At 41.0% G+C, this 19723-nt stretch overlaps 1 protein-coding gene across 2 annotated transcripts in view; it reads right to left on the bottom strand.

The window, feature by feature from the left end:
- The window catches only part of ITPR1 (inositol 1,4,5-trisphosphate receptor type 1), a 171001-nt gene extending 152164 nt beyond the window's left edge, over window positions 1–18837 (bottom strand). Inside the window, exons 1-4 of one of the 2 annotated variants that reach the window (XM_062630383.1) lie at window positions 18563–18837; window positions 9866–9973; window positions 8420–8461; window positions 6053–6123 (exon numbers count right to left, since the gene is read on the bottom strand). In XM_062630383.1, the coding sequence (XP_062486367.1) occupies window positions 6053–6123; window positions 8420–8461; window positions 9866–9973; window positions 18563–18618 (277 nt within the window). In that variant the 5' untranslated portion in view covers window positions 18619–18837. The remainder of the gene's footprint in view (window positions 1–6052; window positions 6124–8419; window positions 8462–9865; window positions 9974–18562) is intronic. The other variant, XM_062630384.1, reaches the window with a different exon arrangement.
- Between the last annotated feature and the right edge of the window lie 886 nt (window positions 18838–19723).

Below are 19723 nucleotides of genomic sequence, written 5' to 3'. Positions count from 1 at the left end.
TCACATGGCCATAAAACAGAGAAGTTAGTTAACTAAGTATTCACTACTGTTGCCCCACTTTGTACTTTTGATATTCAGCACGTGCATTTTAATCCATCTTGGACATCTCAAACCTGCAAAGGAGTCATTTTCCTATTGCAAGTGATGCCTTTCTCTTCAAGATTACCATTCTAAGCTTTGGCCCTAGCCCTTGAGCACTCTCAAAAGTTCTGCCTCTTGCACAAAAAAGAAATCTTGCTATTTTATCTACTAATATACGGTTATTAGAGTGAAAAAAGCTGTATTTAGCCATCAGTTTAAATATTCCTTTAAGGCATTTAGGCACCTTAATAATTAACATACTCAAACATTTCAGCAGCATTAGAAACCTCACATTCAAAGAGATAAAGGAGCCTACACCTGGCCATGCAACCCAAGTCTAACACCCTTCCTCCTCTCACCATCATTCCAGGAATATGCCCTCAATCCTCAGCAAAACACCCACTCAAACTCATCTAACATATGCAGAAAATCATACAATTCAGACTATTTCACATCGAAGTCTAAAAGGCAATCTAAGCTGATATAATCACTTTCACCAGAGTAGATGTCGAAAAGTATGCATGGAGTGCACATGGAGAGTGACAGGATTCGAGGCTGAAGCTGAACACATGATACCTAAAGGCTTACACTGCAAAGAAATTCTTGGTGAATTCAAGGAACGGCACTGAACTACCTTATACCTACAAAGTGCACTTCCCTATGCTACTAATATATTTCCAGAACTAACAGGCAGAGGGATCTGGCTATTTGGTTTAGTTTGTGTTTTAATACTCTGAACTGTTTGAGAAAACTATGAATATGACCCTTCAACTGAGAAGTCCTTAATCTCAGGTCTAATGCCAAACTATAAACAAGCTTGCACTGGCTAAATAAGGCTAATAATCTTGTATGTATACAACGTAACTCCATAGCCTCTATCAGTACTACATAAATAATATGGCTTCCTTCATATTGAACAAAACAGCAGTGTATAGGCTTCAAATTATTGACAGCAAAGTTATGAAGAACAAATCACAACTCAAAATATTTCTGTTATAGAGAAGGATATTGATTTTCACCAGTGCTGAACACAGGGTGAATTTAAGAGAAATCTATGAAAAGTATTGGGTTGTGTAGATCTTGTTATATACATATATATTCATATATTAAACCTCCTTTGCAGTGCCCAGGTCATTTCTTCTGCTCAAGATGAACTTGTCGTTCAAAGGCTGAGACCCTAATACCATCAGAGAAACCTGACCAAAAGCTTTGTGAAGGCAGTATTCATAAAGAGCATACAGTATGAATTAGGATCAAAAGAACAAACAGAATATGAACTACTCATCTGCTGCTTCACCATGAGGGTATTTTAAGTCTAAGATACGGGTTCATTCCTTGAACATCTTGCCAAAAAAAGAATGTTGCCCAGCAACTACTAAAACAATGTTCTGGAAGGAGGTAGCTGTCGGACACATTAACCCAGTAAGTGCCCTTTTCCCTGCATTTCATGCAGCTATTGCAAAGCTTCTGGATCCCTGGCAGGCAGATCTGCATCCCAAATAAAGAGCTGTAAGGAATCTCCGGAGAAGGCTGTCAGACAGACTGTTCTGGTGTAGTAGCAGTGTCTTGCATTAAGCAAACACATTTGGCTTCGCGAAGTGCTACATTCCAATACAAAACAAACACAAATAAAACCTCTGCAAAAGCACATGCAAACTAACTAATAGAGCACAGAAGCAGCAGCTAAAGCACACATTTATCATCCCTAGGCTCTACTTCAGCTTTGTCACTACTGCTAGAACTGACTTGACTTTACAGAATAACTCCGTCTCTGTGCATTTAAGTACAAATGATTTCTAATGAAACACTGGTGCTTTTAGCCTAGCTAGAGGGTCAGCGGTAGTTCATAGTTTCCACATAAACCCATGCATATTAAAAGGATGTTCATTTATAGCCACTATTCAGATGTGCAGTCATACTCAAAGATGGCAATTAGAGCAGCCATTCCAGCTTTATAAAGTACGCAAAACATCTTTTTGTCTGTTCAAAGCAGTGGATATAACCAAGGAACTGTCACACACTTGCTTTTTTTGGAGACTCATACAACTAGGACTTTTTCCAGGAATCTCATCTGTACGCAGTATATTTGGACCAGTAAAATATTCTTTGACAAAAATTTTCATATTAGCATTTTTAAAAATAAATGAGAATGTACTCTTGAGTCTTAGTGCTTTGCAAGGCAGTTTTAGAGGACTTTTGAATTAGCTGAATCTGAAAGCATAAAGGGCCAGAGAACCATTACCCTGAAATAAACCAGCACACCTAAACAACCATGTTTAAAGTGGATTCAGAAAGACACAATAAAAATCCACTGAAATCTCAGACCGTAATTCCCATTCAACCTCAAGCCCCTGACTTCAGGTGCTGTCTACTGCTGATAGGGATAGGGAAAAGGAAAGGAAACAAACAAACAAAAAAATAAACTATCAGTCTTCATACCTTTCAGTGACCAAACCAGTCTGTTAAGGACCTAACAACACAACAGTATTTAATGTGTGAAATAGCTATGGTAAACATTCAGAGTGACTTGAGGACTAATACCTTCCTTTACAGTTCTTTCCAAGTCTGATACTTCAGTTTTTGCAATCTAATACACCTTCTGAATCTTGATTTTTGTTTAATGTCTCATTCATACTTTTACTCCAAATCTTACCTGAGTGCTATCCCATCTAACTCTCAGCTGCTTCTTGCATTTCACCCTGTTCAGGGCTCCACCACCACCAGATTAATCTGTCAGCCTACTTTTTCCACAACTTTTGTCAACAAAGCAAGGCCTCGTGTCCTCAGGATACCTCTGTATGTTCTCCTCCAAGCAGACTGAAAGGCTCTATCACTCCCATCTCTGACTCCAGCAGTACCGCTGCAAATCATTCTGTTCAACCCAGTTCGTCCAAACACACATCAAGCTTTCCTCACTCAATTTTCCTTAGGACAACTTGAAGACAACATTTTTTTAAGGGAGTGCTTTACTAGCACACAAAATCCATCCCCGTTTCAGCTACAAAATGTTTGCTTTTAGAAACACATTCCTCAGGCAGGGACTGTTTTCACACCACAAGCAGGTTATCAGCGTCTGATGACAGCAGATGCTCACAGCTAAGCATTACTGTTGGTTGCCTTTCATAGGAGAGGCTCTCTCTGGGAAGCAGGACTGTGCATGCACAGCATCACTTTGCACACAGCAGCCTTTCAGGGGTCTTAAGTAGAAGGGAAAGAAAACCCACCACCTTCTAGACCAGGGCCTTGCTGCTGCCATGAGATTCAAGTGATTAAGTGTAGCCTAGGCAACAAGACTTTTTAAAACCTCTTAACACCCATGGCTAAGAAAAAAGCAGGATGGATTAATTCTGCCACTGGGTATATATGCTTTAGTTTCACACTGAATTTCTTTGGAGTCATATGCATGCACAGCTAAGCAGTGAATCTTACTTCTAGATATCTCTCACCACTTTAATTAAGCATGAAAATTGTATTTACATCTGTTTTACATCTGCCCACAGAAGACAGGTCTGCCCAGAGAAGCTTAAAATTACATTTCTTAAAAATACTACCCAAAGCAAGATCATACAGGCTGGCCACAAAGTGACATGTTCAGTGTTCTACCCAGAAGATCACTTCAGATTTGGCTGACCAGTGACTGGACACCTTAAGGCACAGCTTGTTTAAAAGAGGATTTACACACAGATATAAACCAGGTTATAGCACAGAGGTATTTTTCCAGTGCTGTTTAAAGCTATAGTAAGTCACTTAAATTTGATGAATTTTGTTCCTGCTCTAATGACATGTTTAAAAGTTACTTCTCAGGTGCCAGTGCTTTGCACCTATTCAAATTCAAACCAAGATCACACTTCTCAGGCCTCAAACTGCACGGATCCCGCCGGTTGTTGATGACTTGGATGGCCTATATGAAATCACTCAACCAAAGCGGGCACCATGTACAAAGTTCGCTGGACACTAGAGTGTTTTCCCATCACTTTGCACCCCAGGCTGCTACTGCACAGAAGGTACCTCGTGACACTGATCTGCTGTACCAAGGACACTGCCCAAGGCAATGAAGACTAAATGCCAAGTATGACAAACCTAAACATAGGGACTACTGAATTACATTCACCAGATGCCTACAGTTGCTTTATATTCCAGATGTAAACGTTATTGTTTGGATAAACTCACCTTAGTGAAGACTTGTGTTCCATTTGCGAGGGAGGTATTTTTGCAAGGTGTCATAAAAACGCTGAGCAAGATTGCAGAGACATGGCTGTAGTTCCTAACCTTGCCTGAGACTTCCATGCAACGCCACAGACAAGCCTCTGGGTGCCTTTGCTTCATAATAAAAAAAGGGCTATTTTCCATTTGTGCTGAAGATGGTGTGATAAACTTCATTATTACTTCTACTGAACATGTTTATCACAGAAAGCATTTTACCTTTGACTACTCTTATAAAGCATGTGTATAAATAACAGAAATGTCTGCTAAAGTTTTATGACTTTTGTTGCCATTCACCATTAAGCATAAACTTCCCCACAAAAGCCTTAGTGAAGTAACTACAAAGGTTGGAACAGGTTCACACCATTCTTTCTCCATGTATAAATTATAAGTAATATGAGAACATTTACAATGTCTAACCACAATGTTTTATGTCAGACAAATGTCTCTGTACTTGCAGCTCTTAAACTGTGCTAGCAGGAATTGCCTTGTTCTCATTCTTTGCTCTCTTCTCTCCCCCCACCTCCTTCTACACCCAGCAGTCACAGTTAAATCTGGCTTTATTCTTCCATACGATTTTAATGCCAAGAAATGCCTGGAGTCACAGCTCTAGTTCAAGCAACAGCATTGTTCTTTTCCTGGAGAGCTAAATGCTAAATGCTAAAACTTCCCCAGGTTGCCTCTTCAGTATTTGAATTATCAGCTATTTAGTTTTCCAGCCAAAAAGAGGAAAAAACAACAAGAACTCACGTATTTCAGCTATACTCTAAAAAGAGAGTTTCATTGTATGAGGCATCTTCATGTCATGGTAAACCCCAAAAAACACAAACAGCAAACAAAACCAGCAGTAGAGATTTTCAAGAGCAATCACCTGCCCTTCTGGCCAAACCTGAAGAGAATTATGGCCATTCTGAGCCCCTAATTAAAACAAAGCATAACCAGGGAAACAAGCTCATCCAACAAAAGGCCAAGATGAACAGTTGCTGCTAATCTGAGAACAACAGCAATAAACCAAAGCTTCAGAACATTCAGCTGAGCTATGCTTTGGGTGAAAGATGCAACCAAGGGGTGAAGGAGGAGAAAGAGTAAAAAAAAAAGAAAGAATTCCAGAAGGTTTTTCCAAGCAAAATCCCAGTTACCGCTTCTCTTGCTGTTTGAGATTTTTCTTAAAACAGCCCTAGCCAAGCTGTGCTAAGAAGCAGGCATTAATTTCTTATCACTAAACTAAGTTTCCTGGCAGAATGAAAGCAAAGTCAAAGGTAGCTAATATCAAATGAGGTCAAACAATAGGACTTGTTACAAGCATTTGCTTTTCATTCTCCTCTAAGTTTGGTACCAGGTAACTAAATGGCATGTATGAGAGTGTGGAGAGAAAAAACCTGTAAGTTTGGACAGATCTGAAAGCAAACTTCAATTGGCAACCCCATCTCCACCGCCTCACAAAGGATGCTTACACACACAGCTTTTGCTTTAACTATTACATTGCCTTTAACTCAACCTATGTGTTTCCTCACTTTTACCCTTCCGATTCTCTCCCCATCCCACTGCGGGGGGGAAGTGAGTGAGCAGCTGGGTGGGGTTAAACAAGTCCCACAACTCACTTCACACAGGCATTCATACTTTCGTAACCTCACTAGTTGCCCTTCATGGAAGATGACACTTGAATATTCCACAGAAACAATGGAGGTCGAAACTAGTTACACATGACGGCACAAAACGAAGGTTGGCTTCAAACCTGGAAGGGTACTAAGCTGTCTAAGAAACTTACCTCTGAATTTTTTGGGTGGGTTGTTAAGATCACCTGCTTCTGGCTGTACAACACACCGATCATCCACAAGGCTGCAAAGAAATTAGAAGTAAAATGAGATTCTAATTCCCTTGCAATTGGTTACATCCTTGTTAGCAAAACCAGTTATTCATTTGCAATATTTTATCTGAGTGGCCACTTCAGCAGAAGACATTCCCCAAATGCCAACTAATGCCAAATCTTTCTAAGAAGCATGCAGCTAATTTTTACTGTTGCCCAAGAGCTATGCTCCTGGATAGGTGGGACAATAAATAAGTCATTGCTCCTATATACTGCATCATCTTTATGTCCCCTCCTTGAGGTGCAGACAGAACAGCCCATATTCTAGTTAGGTGACAAGACAGCCTCAGAACAATTATTGCCTCTTGGACAGATCTGAATAATGTTGCAAATGTCTTATATAAAGGGCAGAGACCAGGAAAACAGGACAACTGTGCAAACTGGACACTGTCCCTGTGACCCCTTGGGTACTAAGAAAAGGCAGAAATACAATAAAAATGGACTCCAAAGGGAAAGGAAGGCATAAATATACCCTCCTGCTCCCCAGTCATAAACACATGATAAGTCCAGGGATCACACTAACCTCCTCCTGTTCTACCAGGAAGCAGGTGAACTGGACAAGTGAACCCAAGAGATTCCAACAGGAAATATATCCTGGCATTTGTACGAGTACCCATTGGCAAAAAAACCCACAGAGTAAAGAAAATACTTCAGATGCACCTGTCATCACTGCTCTGCATGCTTTGGATCAACATGGGATTGCACTTTTACCAAATACTATTCCCAAATTGCGAACACAACTGTAATCAGATGTTTGTAGTTTCCGATTTGATTCTAAATGACTCGATTTGGCCCCTTAAAACCAATCTGTCAAAGAGGCATTCTACACAAAAGTAGAAAGTAAAACTCTAAGGTCTTAAAGGTTTGAGAGGTCCATTCTCATGCAGAATCAACTTGAGAAAGACAGAGACCTAGAATATGAGAGTTGTTCCTTGCAGAGGCTGGTTACATGCAGGGAGCATCTTGAGACAACAATTTTGGAAAGTAAGAAGTGCATAAAATCAAGAGATCAGAGAGACTAAGTGGACTCAACAGTTCTATGCATTTAGAATTTGCATATGCAAACATTCAGAGTAAATTGCTTTTTCCCCATGGATTTTCTCCCTATTCAGTATAATATATACGTGTATGTGCTTCAGCAGGAATGGTAGTATTAATATTTGAGCTGACTGAAACACCTGCTTCTAGTGAACAAAGGCCCAAAAAAAATATCAAGTCTAATGGGTTACTCTGATCATCCCACAGAGATAATCTCAGTGCAATATATCCCTCTCATCCTGACATTCAATTGAAATTAAATAGGAACTTCCCAAACTACTAAGAAAAAAGTTTTACAGGGTGAAAAACACAGAAGAGGACATATTGTGCACCAGCAATTGTAATGATGACAGCACTTGGGTTTGGGAAACAGCAAGAGTAAAGTCCTGATTAATCAACAGTCATGTCATAGGAATATTAAGTAGGAACGCTCTTCAAAGATTTAGAACGACATTAGAATGTATAGTGATATCTGTTTCTCAACCTTCATTAACCACATGAACAAGTTATTACACGTTATTATGTCATAAGACTGTCAAAACTCCACATGGTATAGAGAGTACAATTACACCAAATCTTTTCTTTGCTTCTTTAATTTTCTCCAGGACAAAGACTAAATTAAATATGGGACAAAACTAATTTGATCATGAAGGCTTAATAAGATGATAATGCATTTCATGTTTCACATAGCAGTTGGGATTTCTGGCTTAAATTAGGCTCAGAAGATGTGTGGCCATTATGTAATGCAGCTACCTTAAAACAGTACTAATCAAATCAAAGAGGATGCTTGTAACACTAAGGGATCTTTAGATCCACCATGAGAACATCTCATCAAGCCTAGAAAATACATATGCTTTGAGCCTGTAATGTCTAAAAGGACTACCCATGGTGAAAAATATCTGCTCAGCAATGCCATCAAAAGCCACAGCCACTGCATAATGTTCATCATGCACTGTATGGGATTAAACATAACAACTTTCTACTTGTTCTGGAGTTATTTACTGCCAAACTTGCTTCAATACTATGAAGAAAAAAAATAGCCAAATGTAAAGTATTGCTTTAATTCATTGTGCCAGTTTTCAGCAGATAGTATTTGGCCAGTTACACAGCTGATCAAGTACTGCAGAGTGCACATCTCATATTTGACGAGTACCTGGGAAATTTGTCAAATACATTCGCCAAATACTATTCGACCAACCCTACTTACTACATCCCTCGCATTTATCATACCTTCTTTCCCTTCTGGCAGCATCCCATATTTTCTTCTCTTTCCTATAATAGATCATGGTGCATCTTCAGTGTCTGCTTCCTTCTCTGCCCCCTTATTTTCCAGAATCCTAATAGCTAGAGGACTAAACCTACAAGTTAGTTTGGAGTCACTCAGATGAGATTCCAGCCCATCAGTTCCTGCTGAGAGACTTACCAGGATGCTGTCTTTGTACCCTGCTTGGGGGCTCCATTTATCAGATGCATCTGGACAGTAGGCATCAAAAAATTTGCTGTCACTGTACCCACCCTGAGGCCCTTAAGGCTACTGGAAATGAGAAAGAGCATGTTGTGTGTGTGCCCACTCACCATAACATCAAGCCTCCTGGTTGCTTCTTTGCTACTCAGTATTTAAGTACCACAGCAATGCGTCATGCAAGCTATTTTCCTCCCTCTAATTTCTCACTGCTTTCAAACAAGGTGGCAGATGTGCTCTTTGAGCTTCTCATCCAGCCCCTTGCAAGGTGTTCCAAATCAGTACACAGCTCCTCTGCCAGTTTATGATGCTCAGAGAGCTTTCTCCTCAGCAGCAGTTAAGCAGAATAAAACATACCCTGTCTCTCATCAGAGCTGTATTTGAATTCCATTGCTTTTCTCTGCAAACTCTTCCTTTTCCCATGTGAAGGGCTACTTTTTGTCTAATGAAGTAGCGTACACTTCTTACCATTTCAGAGGCACTCTCCTACAGAGCACCTACTCTGATGTCTTTGCAAGAGAAAGCACAAAGGAGCTCTGTGGGGAAAGCACACCGGGGGCAGGAGCTGGCAAGGCACAGCTCCCACAGCTCTGGGTGCTGGCCATTGGCAAAGCTGAGGAGTTGAAACATGTTCTCCTTTGACTAACAGGAGAAGAACAATTTCATTTCTAAGAGAAACCTCAAACACTAAGACAAAACTAGTCATCATGGAAAGTTAGTGATATATAACCAGTCTGGCTTGGGGCTTCTTTTTCATGCATGTTTGTGGGTTTTTTAATCATTTTATTTTTAACAACTTCCATCACCTAGGCTACATCCTTTTTTCCGATCACCAGATTGCACTAGGGCCTAGTGATTCCTGACTGCGGGGGGCAGGGGGTAGAGAGGGACAGGACGGGACACACGGATGGACACGGGACAAACAACAACATGAAACTTATTTGCGTCCCTCTACCCACACCTTAACTCTATAATAGCTTCTTCCTCCCCAACAAAGACATCAAAGCCACACCATAGCCATCAATATGCTCTCCATCCTCCCAAAGTCTAGCTTGCCATATTAGCTTTAGGTCATTTTTACATTTAAGGCCTAATCTGCATATAAAGCTACCTTGTTTTAGCCAGTATTTCACAGGAGTCAGGCTCAGGATAGCTAGCCGAATTCTGCTAGTCCTTCTTACAGAGGTTTTTAGTATGAGAACAGCTGTTCTTACCCCAAAGTGCTAATAAATCCATTTGTTGAGCCCTCTGCATAGAGAGAACAAATATCTCCAATATGAAGGAAGCTCGACATCTTGTCGGTCATCTCCGGCTTACTGCCCCTAGAAGAAAAAAGCATAACATTACTATTTATCAGGCAGAATTTCTCTGTATAAGCTACTGCAGATTACAACAGCAGAACCCTTCACTTTTGGTTATTCATTTGTTTGAACCAAAGTTCTTGCAGTGACACTTCAGGTATCAAAGAAAACACAGCATGTCAAAATGCTTGCATAGGAAAATAAACCAGGGTAAAAAAGAAACAGCTACTGCATCCCATTTGTGGGACTGTTTAGGGGTATCTGTACTTGTCCCAACAGATGATCACAGCCATTTCAGTCCAGGTATATAGATGCATTTCATCCCACCTGTGAGAGGGAAAAGGGGAGGAAAAATAGACTGCCTCAATTGAAGACATGTTATTAGTACCATCTAAATCACAACACGCTGCTTTGCCAGATTCTTTGTCAGAATCAAAGGTAGGTTTGAGCATATTTTAAAGGATCTCTGGTGTGCTCATGGAAATTGTAAAGTAAAATATTGGCATGACTCTCATCAGTTTTTGGTCATGTCAAACTTTTGACATGACCAACACAGAGGTAGCCACTTGCTGTGGTTCCAATAGGTGAAGACCCACTGAATATGCCTAATAACAGAACCTTTATGTTGTGTTATGCAAAAAAAAAAGTATTTTTTCAGAGTCAAATACTTTGGACTGTGTATAGCAGGCAACAGAATCCTAGTGAAATCAGGAATACTTCAAATACTTTTTTTTTTAACAGATTTTATCTACATAACAAATGTAACACTGAGGAGACAGTGACTTAGGATTGTCAACTTCCACAGTATTAATAACTACCCTTATTTTCTTTAAAGCCCCAAATCCTGGGTTGAATGATACAGGACCTACTTGTCATTTAGATACAGAAAAGCAAGTTTCTATCTGTCACAGCAACAAAGACAAACAACAGAAGCCTGGATAAAAAGAAGCACTGATGAATAGATTTTCAAAGATACCTTTTTTCAAGACTATGTACTGGTTTCTTGGGTATCCTCCTAAGCCATGCTCTTTGATCACCGAGTTCAAAACACTGAAAGAGCTTTCTATGCTTCAGGTTTCAAACAGCTCTTCCAAGCTGCTCCTTTTCAGGAGCAGGCTGGTGGCTTGCTCTGCAGGGCAGCCCTGCCAGCAGGCACTGCCCAGGACCAGGCTCTGCCCAGGACCAGGCTCACAGATTTAAGGAAAAAGAACTGAAAATGTTTTCACCCTCTCCAACATCACACCCCAATCAGTTTTAAATTGTCTACCAGGAGAACTAAGCAGCAGGAAATTCCGCTTATTATAGAGCACAGCCCTGACATTGTACAGGGGATAAGTATTCCCTTTCACTGACCATTATCTTGTTTACCAAATGTGTAAGGATCAAGTTTATAAAGCAAGGCTGGAGCTCAACAAGGACAGATTCACGGAGACTTAAAAGCTGATGTTGATAATGAACTGCAGATATAAAAGTGCAAGGAAAAACCTGAAGCTACCTTTTTCTTCTGAAAAGCTGCAAACAGCTTCTCCTCCTCGCTGCCTCACCTGTGAAGTAATAGTGGTGGTGATGGTAATAACAACTTCCCTTGTTGTAAGTCAGAGTACATTATAGACATTCTCATGCCTGTAAATCCCCATGTCATTTGTACAATTAAAAGCAAATTCAGGAAAACCAAAAGATAAGAAGCCAAGTTCATATGCAGGGTAAAGAAGTCTGAGCTCCTCTGAAATACAGCAGCAAACCATTTGGCTTCAGGTTGCTTGTGCAACGCCAAGTTCTTCAGTCCTCCCGTTCCCTTCCTCTCTCCATCAGTGGACAGAAAAACATCTCAATCTATTTTAAGATATATGCCACAAAACATACAGAAATATGCTGACTGACTGAATTAGCATCACTAGAAATACAGCTTTCCTCATTTCCTGACTGATGTTAACTACAAACTTCATACTAAAAAACCTCCAAGATCTCAAAATTAAGCTCAGCCCAAAATAAATAAAACCCAAAGCAAAAGGAATCTAAGTCAATAAACAAAGACGCTGCAAACCACCCCTTTTTACAATGGCACTTAAGGTATCTCATTCAGGATGTGAAGGGGGTTACTTTACCAGACTACATCGTTTCCTCTTTGGAATAGGCAAATGTTCACCACAGCTGTTTCCAAGAGAATGTGAAGGTCAAGACTGACTTCCATTAGAGAAGAATCTTTTCATTGACCAAAACCAGGCCCAAGGATGGACAGTCAAATTCATTTCATTTTCACTCATTTCCAAAATGTAGCCTCAATTTTCTTGGGTTGTTTGGGCTTTGTTTTGTTGGTTGTTCTGTTTTTTTACTGAGGAAGATCCCAACATACCATGTCTCATACCATGTTATTGTAACCCCAACGTACCATGTCTCATACATTGGTATTGTAACCCCAACGTACCATGTCTCATACCATGGTATTGTAACCCCAACATACCATGACAGTGCAACCCCTAAAATAAGCCCTTCTGCAATTTATTTACATTACCAGTAATAAAATGTTTAGCAACTTCACCTGCAACCATTGTATGGTTCTGGATAACAGAAAGGTGGTTTTAAACCTGGAAGTAGCTCAGCTACACAGCATGACTGAATTTAATTGTCAGTCTGTTCACCAGATACTCTTTAATTTTTCCTGGGCAAGCCTGCAAAGCCATCAGCTTCTGTGCACCTCAGGGTGCAAACCACTGAAGCCCAGCCTTTCCTACTCCCAAACAGGAGAGCCCTGCTCCTCACGCTTCCTGCTGGTCATCAGCTTTCATGGAGTTAAGACTTACTAAGTGTTGATCTGACTACAATAACCTTATATTTAAGGCTTTTCTTAAGCATGCAGTATCCGGCACTGAAGTCCTCACCCACCCTCGTCTTCTATTCTTGTTGAATACTGTTTTAATGTCACTCAGCACGATGCTACCTTTATCAGGAGCTACTCAGATGGACTGTGCTTCTATTGCTGTGGTGAAGCACGGCACCAATTCCAAGTAGAATGAGCATCTTTGCAAAATACCTATTTATTTTATGATTTACCCACAGTCAGACTGGTATGATGAACACTCTACATCTATTATATTATTTAATAGCTGAATACAAGAAGTCAGTCAGCTTCACATTTATCTTTAAACATGCTGTTTCTGAGGTTGGCCAGTGCTCAGGAACATGCTGAACTGGCAGATGGAATGAGGGACTAAATGACCCAACAGGCCTCCTTCTATGTAAGATTTACAAGTGAAGAGAATAATTCCAAACTGACTTCGCTTACTTCAAAGCTGCTTCCATAGTCTCCTCACAAGGGACTCATGACACCTAACAAAATTACTCCACTTTTTTTGATCAATTATACACATTAAGTCCTGAATATCAGCTACCACAAAGCGAGTATTTTTCCACCTTTGACGAGAATGACAGCTGGGATACCTGAGACACAAGGTAGAACTGAAAGGTTTTCAAGAGCAAAGTTCCCAGATACCCAGTCTGAAAACCTTTTAAAACCACCTCTGTCTGTCAACATCAGCTGCCAATGCTAATCCCCCCCAAATCAGACCTCTATGGGAATCTTCAGATGGAAAACACAGAAACTGAGGCACTACAGATCTGTCAACCTTGGCGCATTTATCTCAAGTTCATAGCACAGGCAAACCACAGGGACTTAAGAGAACAAGTTCCCTCCTAGATGTGTCAGCCAAAGCATCTATGCATGTCCCCTTGGCCAGGGAGGGGGATGCCTCCCTGCACTGCGTTGGCCAAAGACATGAGATGACCACCACAAGCCCCTGGAAGCACAGGGCAAGAGAAGCCTCACATGCACTCTCAGAACCTGTTTCTTATAGCCAAAACCACAGTTATGCTCCAATTGTGCTCAGCAGACAAATACAACCATTACTCCACAATGTATTTATTTAAGATATGCCAGTGCCAAGAGCAATTGATTAATGCTAGAGGGGGACAGCCCTGAGAGAACACTTGCAGTTATTGCTACTCACAATCCCAGTTTTAATGGCATTCTAGCACCCCTGCAAGAGAGAGGAGTCCTACAAGAAACCCATTGGGTTCCAGCCATAACACGGCAGTCTCATGGCCATAGGGCATCATCATCCTCCTCCACTTACACAGGGGAAGAGGAACAGGATCACTTCTAGGTAAACTTACTTGCAAAATCGGAGATAAAAAGTGCTCTGATAAGGCAACTATAGTAGTGTGGCAACACTAGCATGCAAATCTAGCAAAAGTCAATCAGTTTCCTCCAAAATAAGTATTACAAGACTTAACACAAGGGCAGCAATGTCAATAGCAGCAACACCAGGTTTTAAAATTACATTCTTTTTCTACTACACTGAAAAATCTGATTTTGACAGACAGAAAACCAGATTTTACTTGTAACAAATGAAACTTCAACTGACATTGGACTGTACATCGACAAGTAGACTGTACCTACTCACAGACATCACAAAATACCTCAAACATGAACACATCTGACAGTATTTTTCAAGCCTTGACAGCTCGATATTTTTCAATTATGTTGAATTCAATGTACTTCTTTTGTATATTATCTATATAAATTACTGTGTGTCTTTAAATATGTTTCCTATACAGTTTATCTGCACAGAAAAATGAAATTAAGTCGCTGTTTAAGAAACTTCCTCTTGCCACCTCCCCCCAAAAAAGAGAATCCTTCTGAATTTCATGTGCATTGCACAGAACTGCTTTACAAGTCATTTTGCCAGGGTGTAGCTTTGCTCTTTGGGACTGGGCCTTTCTATTCACCTCATTCACCTCAAGTGTTTTAGGACTTGCCTTTCCCCTACTGGTCTGTGCTGCCTGAGTGAACACAAATCTGTACCACAAGACCACAAGTCTGTTCTTCGGACTGTAAATGCCACAATTACTGGCTTCATTTCTTAATATTTTCTTACTTGCAGATTATCTTGTGCATATCCTCAAAACAAGCTGCATTTCATAGAGCAAAAGCCAACAAAAAGAAACAATTTTGAAATGCTAACTAAGCACTTTGACAGGGCTTGAACAAAGCCCTTTACCACCAGCATTGCTGCTCCTCACCAAACAAAAGGTAAAGTTCTGCAGACCCTCCCTCATAACCGTTTCCATTGCCTTTCAGGATCCAGTCATATTAGGGCACAAGTATATCCTATGTTTATCCTGATGACCTTGAATAAGCCAGTGTAAGTTTGACACAGCCAACTCCGACAGGCTTCAATCCATTTTCTCATGAAAGCACATTTCATAATGGCAGTTAAAGCAGAATTTACAGTGAAAACACTTCGGAATCAAACTGACTGTTAAGTACCAAATACCTCAATCAGACAGCTGCCTTCTGAAGATCTCAGAGTAAGAACTGCAACTGCTTTGTAAACATTTCACACTAATTTCTCCCATCACTCATCTAGATCTTGAAGCTAAGTTAGAAAAAACAGGCTTCAGAGCAATGCTGAAAGTTTGCTTTCCTTGAAGAGCAGAGTCAAGGCCCCCTTTTGAAGTCCCTCCTTCTGGGGCCTGTTTGTAACAAGATTTCTGCAGTAGGCTATTCCTCATCTCCAGCAATTTCATGCTGACAGGCTTTTCAAGGAATCTGAAGGTATTTTGCCGATACCCTATCTCACGTGTCTGCTTTGTGTGGGATTTCATTCTTTAACCTATGACTGCAAATCTTATTTGCAAAACAAACAAGGCCAAATATGTCTTACTGCCGACAGCTTGATTTCCAGCAACCGGGATACAAATTACTTAATCTTTTTAAGATGCTTCTAATGATGTTTGTTTTGAGTGAAAAAGCTCCTCGCTGTGCCTTGCAGTGCCATGATGTACTCAGCTCTCTATTATCATATTTTCACCATGGTTCAGTGCTCACTTAAATAGAGGCTGGCAGTTTTTTATGTACTGTTACAGAAACTGAAGCAGCACTTCATCAAAGTCTTTTCCACTATTTAGCTTGTTTAGGTAAGAACAGAATCTGTAACCATCCTTAACTGCTTCAACTTTGTTCCTGCAGACAGGAAACTCCACAGTGAAAGTTTAATTTTGCTTCAGTTTTTAAACAGAAAAGAAGATCAGAGTTTAGAGAGGAAGCAAGAAAGCAAATGTAAAAGACTGCTTAATGGCATACGCTATTGTCATGCATGTGAAGAATCATCCACTAATTAACAAATATCGGGAACATTACATTGAGACTTGACCAACTAAGAGCCCACAAGACCAAGTAAGTCAATGTGTTTGAATCAAATGGAATTGGGTCCTTAGTATTTGCAAACTAGGCCAAGCAAGCTTACTTCTTTTTTCAATGCATCCAAATCCTGACCCCCTTAGATTTAAGAGAAAGTTCAGTATTAAATAGCTTGGTAAATCCAAACTTTACAACAAGATTAATTACTTGGCCGAAAATTCACCCGTATAGGCTTGATCCAGTGTTTCTCTTAACTAACAGTTCTCTAATGATTTCCATGGGTTTTGGATAACACCCACCCCATATTCTTGATGTATTTTTACAGGTGCAGCTAACTTTCAGAAAACTGAAGCCAAAACCTTGTGTTTCCTGTTCTTATTTCAGTCAAAAAAAGGGCAGGTTTCCTCCCTGAAGCCTGTGAGAAAGACTCATAAGAATCCTATTAAAACAGCCAAAGCAAGGAGGAAGTGCTCTATTTAAAAGATCATCTAGTGAGTAATGGCTCTTCTGGGGCTGCAGGGAGAAGCACTGTCATTTGCAAAGCTTCTGACTTTGCACATCTAAAAGGAGCTCTTTGCACACACCAGGGAAAGACAAATACAACGGATTTGGGTAGCAGAGCACAGCTGGGGTAAGTGCTAAGCACAGAGTGGGACATCTCAGCAAGGTCGTTCACTCCTCAGCTGAGCATCAAGGCAACAGCCAAGCGAAACCCTGCAGCTTCTCCACCACCCATGCTGTTTGTAGCATGTGAAAAACAGCAACAGCACAGCGGACCCATAGCCACATCGAACATCAGGATCCTCGCCCTCGCACACTCACAGTGGGAGGCAGCTCAGGAATCGTGTTGGGTTTTGAGAGAGTTCAGCACTGCTAATTTTATGCACATGTAGTTACATTTTAGAGATTACACATTAAAAAAGAAAAGTATCAGCACGGCACATTTATCTACCACGTGATCTTGTTTTCCATTTAACTGCAACCTTTCATGTCCAGGAGCCTGCTATCTGCTGACAAATTGTCATTTGATGAACCGTTAGATTAAAGAGGAGAAATGCACTTTCTCAGAGAAAGTATTTTTCCTCCTAACGCTTCTAACGCAGGAGATTTTTCTACAGTTTGCAGGCTGAACAGGCAAGATGAAGTGTGGGGAAGCAGGGAAGGAGGTTGCAGCACAGCGCTGTGACTTTGTCAAGGACATGCAGCGGGTCAGACCCTGCGCCTAGATTGGAATCCAGGTCTCCTGAATCCCCAGCCACTGGTCCACACTGCCCCTCTTCTCCCAGGAGGAATACAAGTCTCACCACACATCTCATCAAGAGCACATTTTCCCCTTCCCTTGAAGGAAGTTGGAAGAGGTGAGTAAATTCACACAGCAAGGAGATGGCCAAGTCAATTATGTTCTAGTCAAGCTATTTGCCACTCCAACAGGTTTTGGGTGTTTTTGGTGTATTGGTGACAGTTTTTCAGAAGTTACCATTTCATACAGAAGAAGAAATAGATAAAATAACTCATTTTGTTAACTTTAACCTGAATAAATCCCCAATACAGGACAACAAACAAGCACAATGTTCTCTTCTCCTCAGAAAGAGCACCTGAATTATTTTTATTTGCCCAGTCCAACCAGACAAGCTGGTTACAGAACGTAAGACGCTCATAACAATACACTAAGCAGAAGCTACACTTTGACAGCAGTATCTTACACAGCAGCCATGAGACTGACAAGAAACATCACTGATGGATCCTATTGACAAGCATCTGTAGAAAGGTGAAGAAAGAAAACCTATGAAAGAAAATCTATTAGAGATACACTGTCACAGGGGAAAAAAATCATTTCTTGTTTCAACCCAAGTATGACCTGACAGTATCTTTTTAATCCCATTAAAAGTAAAAAGCACTTACTGAAGTTGATACTCACTGAAGTTTGTACTTACTGGCTCTAACCCTGATGGGAGAAGACAGCTGAGACGTCAGCCTCTGGACGAGGCCCCTACAAGCACACAATGTTTTCCAGCATATTTCTAATTAGGAGAGAGTTGGAACACACCAAAAGAACCAGGGCAACCAATGTCATGGGGAAAGCAAGCAAGCCTGGTCTGTAACACTAACTGGAGTTTAGCCAAAGAAGAAAAACGGCCAGGATAGAAGAGGGTACAGAACAGTCCCAATTTCATTTTGCACAGCCATATATCCACTGAGGCTTCAGCACAGAATGGGCCGTCTCCTACAGCCCCATTCCTCACATCAAGCCTCCACGTTTCCTCACAAGATTCTTTAGCAAATGCAATATTCCCTAAACTTACCAAAGCCTTTTCCTTGCCTGTCCTCCTCACTAGCCTTCATCTATCTGTTCTGCTTATCTCCCTCTGACTCTACTCAGCCAACACTTTCACCTTTCCCATGTCCTATACCTTCCATTTCTCCCTTCTCCAATACTGCACCTTGGTGGAGGTTCTCTCTCCTCCATGGTGGCACTGCTGTCGTCTTCCACGGTTGGGCTTTGACGGGCCTCTCTTAGTAGTTTTGGATCCACGCTGGCAATGTAGTTCGCGCTTTTCTTCCACTGTCAAGTCTCTCCTATTGAAGGCTTGCAAGTCTTTCCTCTCCTTACAGATGCAGCACCCTTACAAGGGTAAGCTCACTGCTCTTCCTTCCTAGACACCTCAGCAGGCACCCAGGTCTGCAAAGTAAAACCTAAGCGCCTGTGACACCCAGATGAAGAGGAGGAGCCACTACCAGCACATGATTAGCACGTGTGAAGAGCCACTGGTGGCCAGGGGACCTACTTTGAGCCCTGGTAATCTAAAAACACCCAATAGGCTGGGCTCCTTTACAGATGAATGCTCCAGTTCCCAGCTGACTTGTACATGTACAGTAACTTTCTAGAATGCAAGCACAAGTCATTCTTCTGAAGCAAAGGTTCAAAATACTGTACCACCTTAACTCACAAAGAACATTAGCAACTGAATCTACTTAACCCTTACAGAGGAGTAGCCAAGGACTGCAAAGTTATTTTAACTGTAAGTTTTCAATTAACCCTTCAGACCAAGCATCATCAGCCAGCTCAGGGATGTGTCTGCCCTTTGTGTCCCCTTGTCTCTTCTCAGAGGAGGATCCAGACAGGACATACCTGGACCACAATCAAAACTTTTTTCTTTAGAACATCTTGGCAGATCTCTGATTTTCTGAAGAAGTGCACAGGATGGGCCAAGGCACAAAAGACATGTTTTTAAAAGTTCTGTACTAAACTGATGCTAAACAACTGCTAGAAGTTAAAAATAAGAGCTACACGCTTTTGGCAGTTGCCTATTTTGGCCTACTGCAACCAGAAATTTCTTACATGTATATGCACAGAGATTACAGCCTTCTGACTGCAGACATCATGCACACGGCAGGGACGAGGAGAGAATGAACTGTTTGTGCACACCATGACATTCGGATCCAGTATCCAAGCCTCTTTCCTTGTAGCTTAATAACAGATTACTCCAAAAGCGGAAACATTATCTAACCCAGAAATCTGCCTCATCTGGCACTCAGTTTTCTCTGAGCTATTCAGCATCCTTTGATAGCCT

Source organism: Pezoporus occidentalis, unplaced genomic scaffold, assembly GCF_034315485.1.
Source record: "Pezoporus occidentalis ecotype Australia unplaced genomic scaffold, CSIRO_AGI_Poc_V1 ctg35, whole genome shotgun sequence".
Classification (NCBI taxonomy): domain Eukaryota; kingdom Metazoa; phylum Chordata; class Aves; order Psittaciformes; family Psittacidae; genus Pezoporus; species Pezoporus occidentalis.
This window is presented reverse-complemented; position numbering and strand designations above follow the sequence as displayed.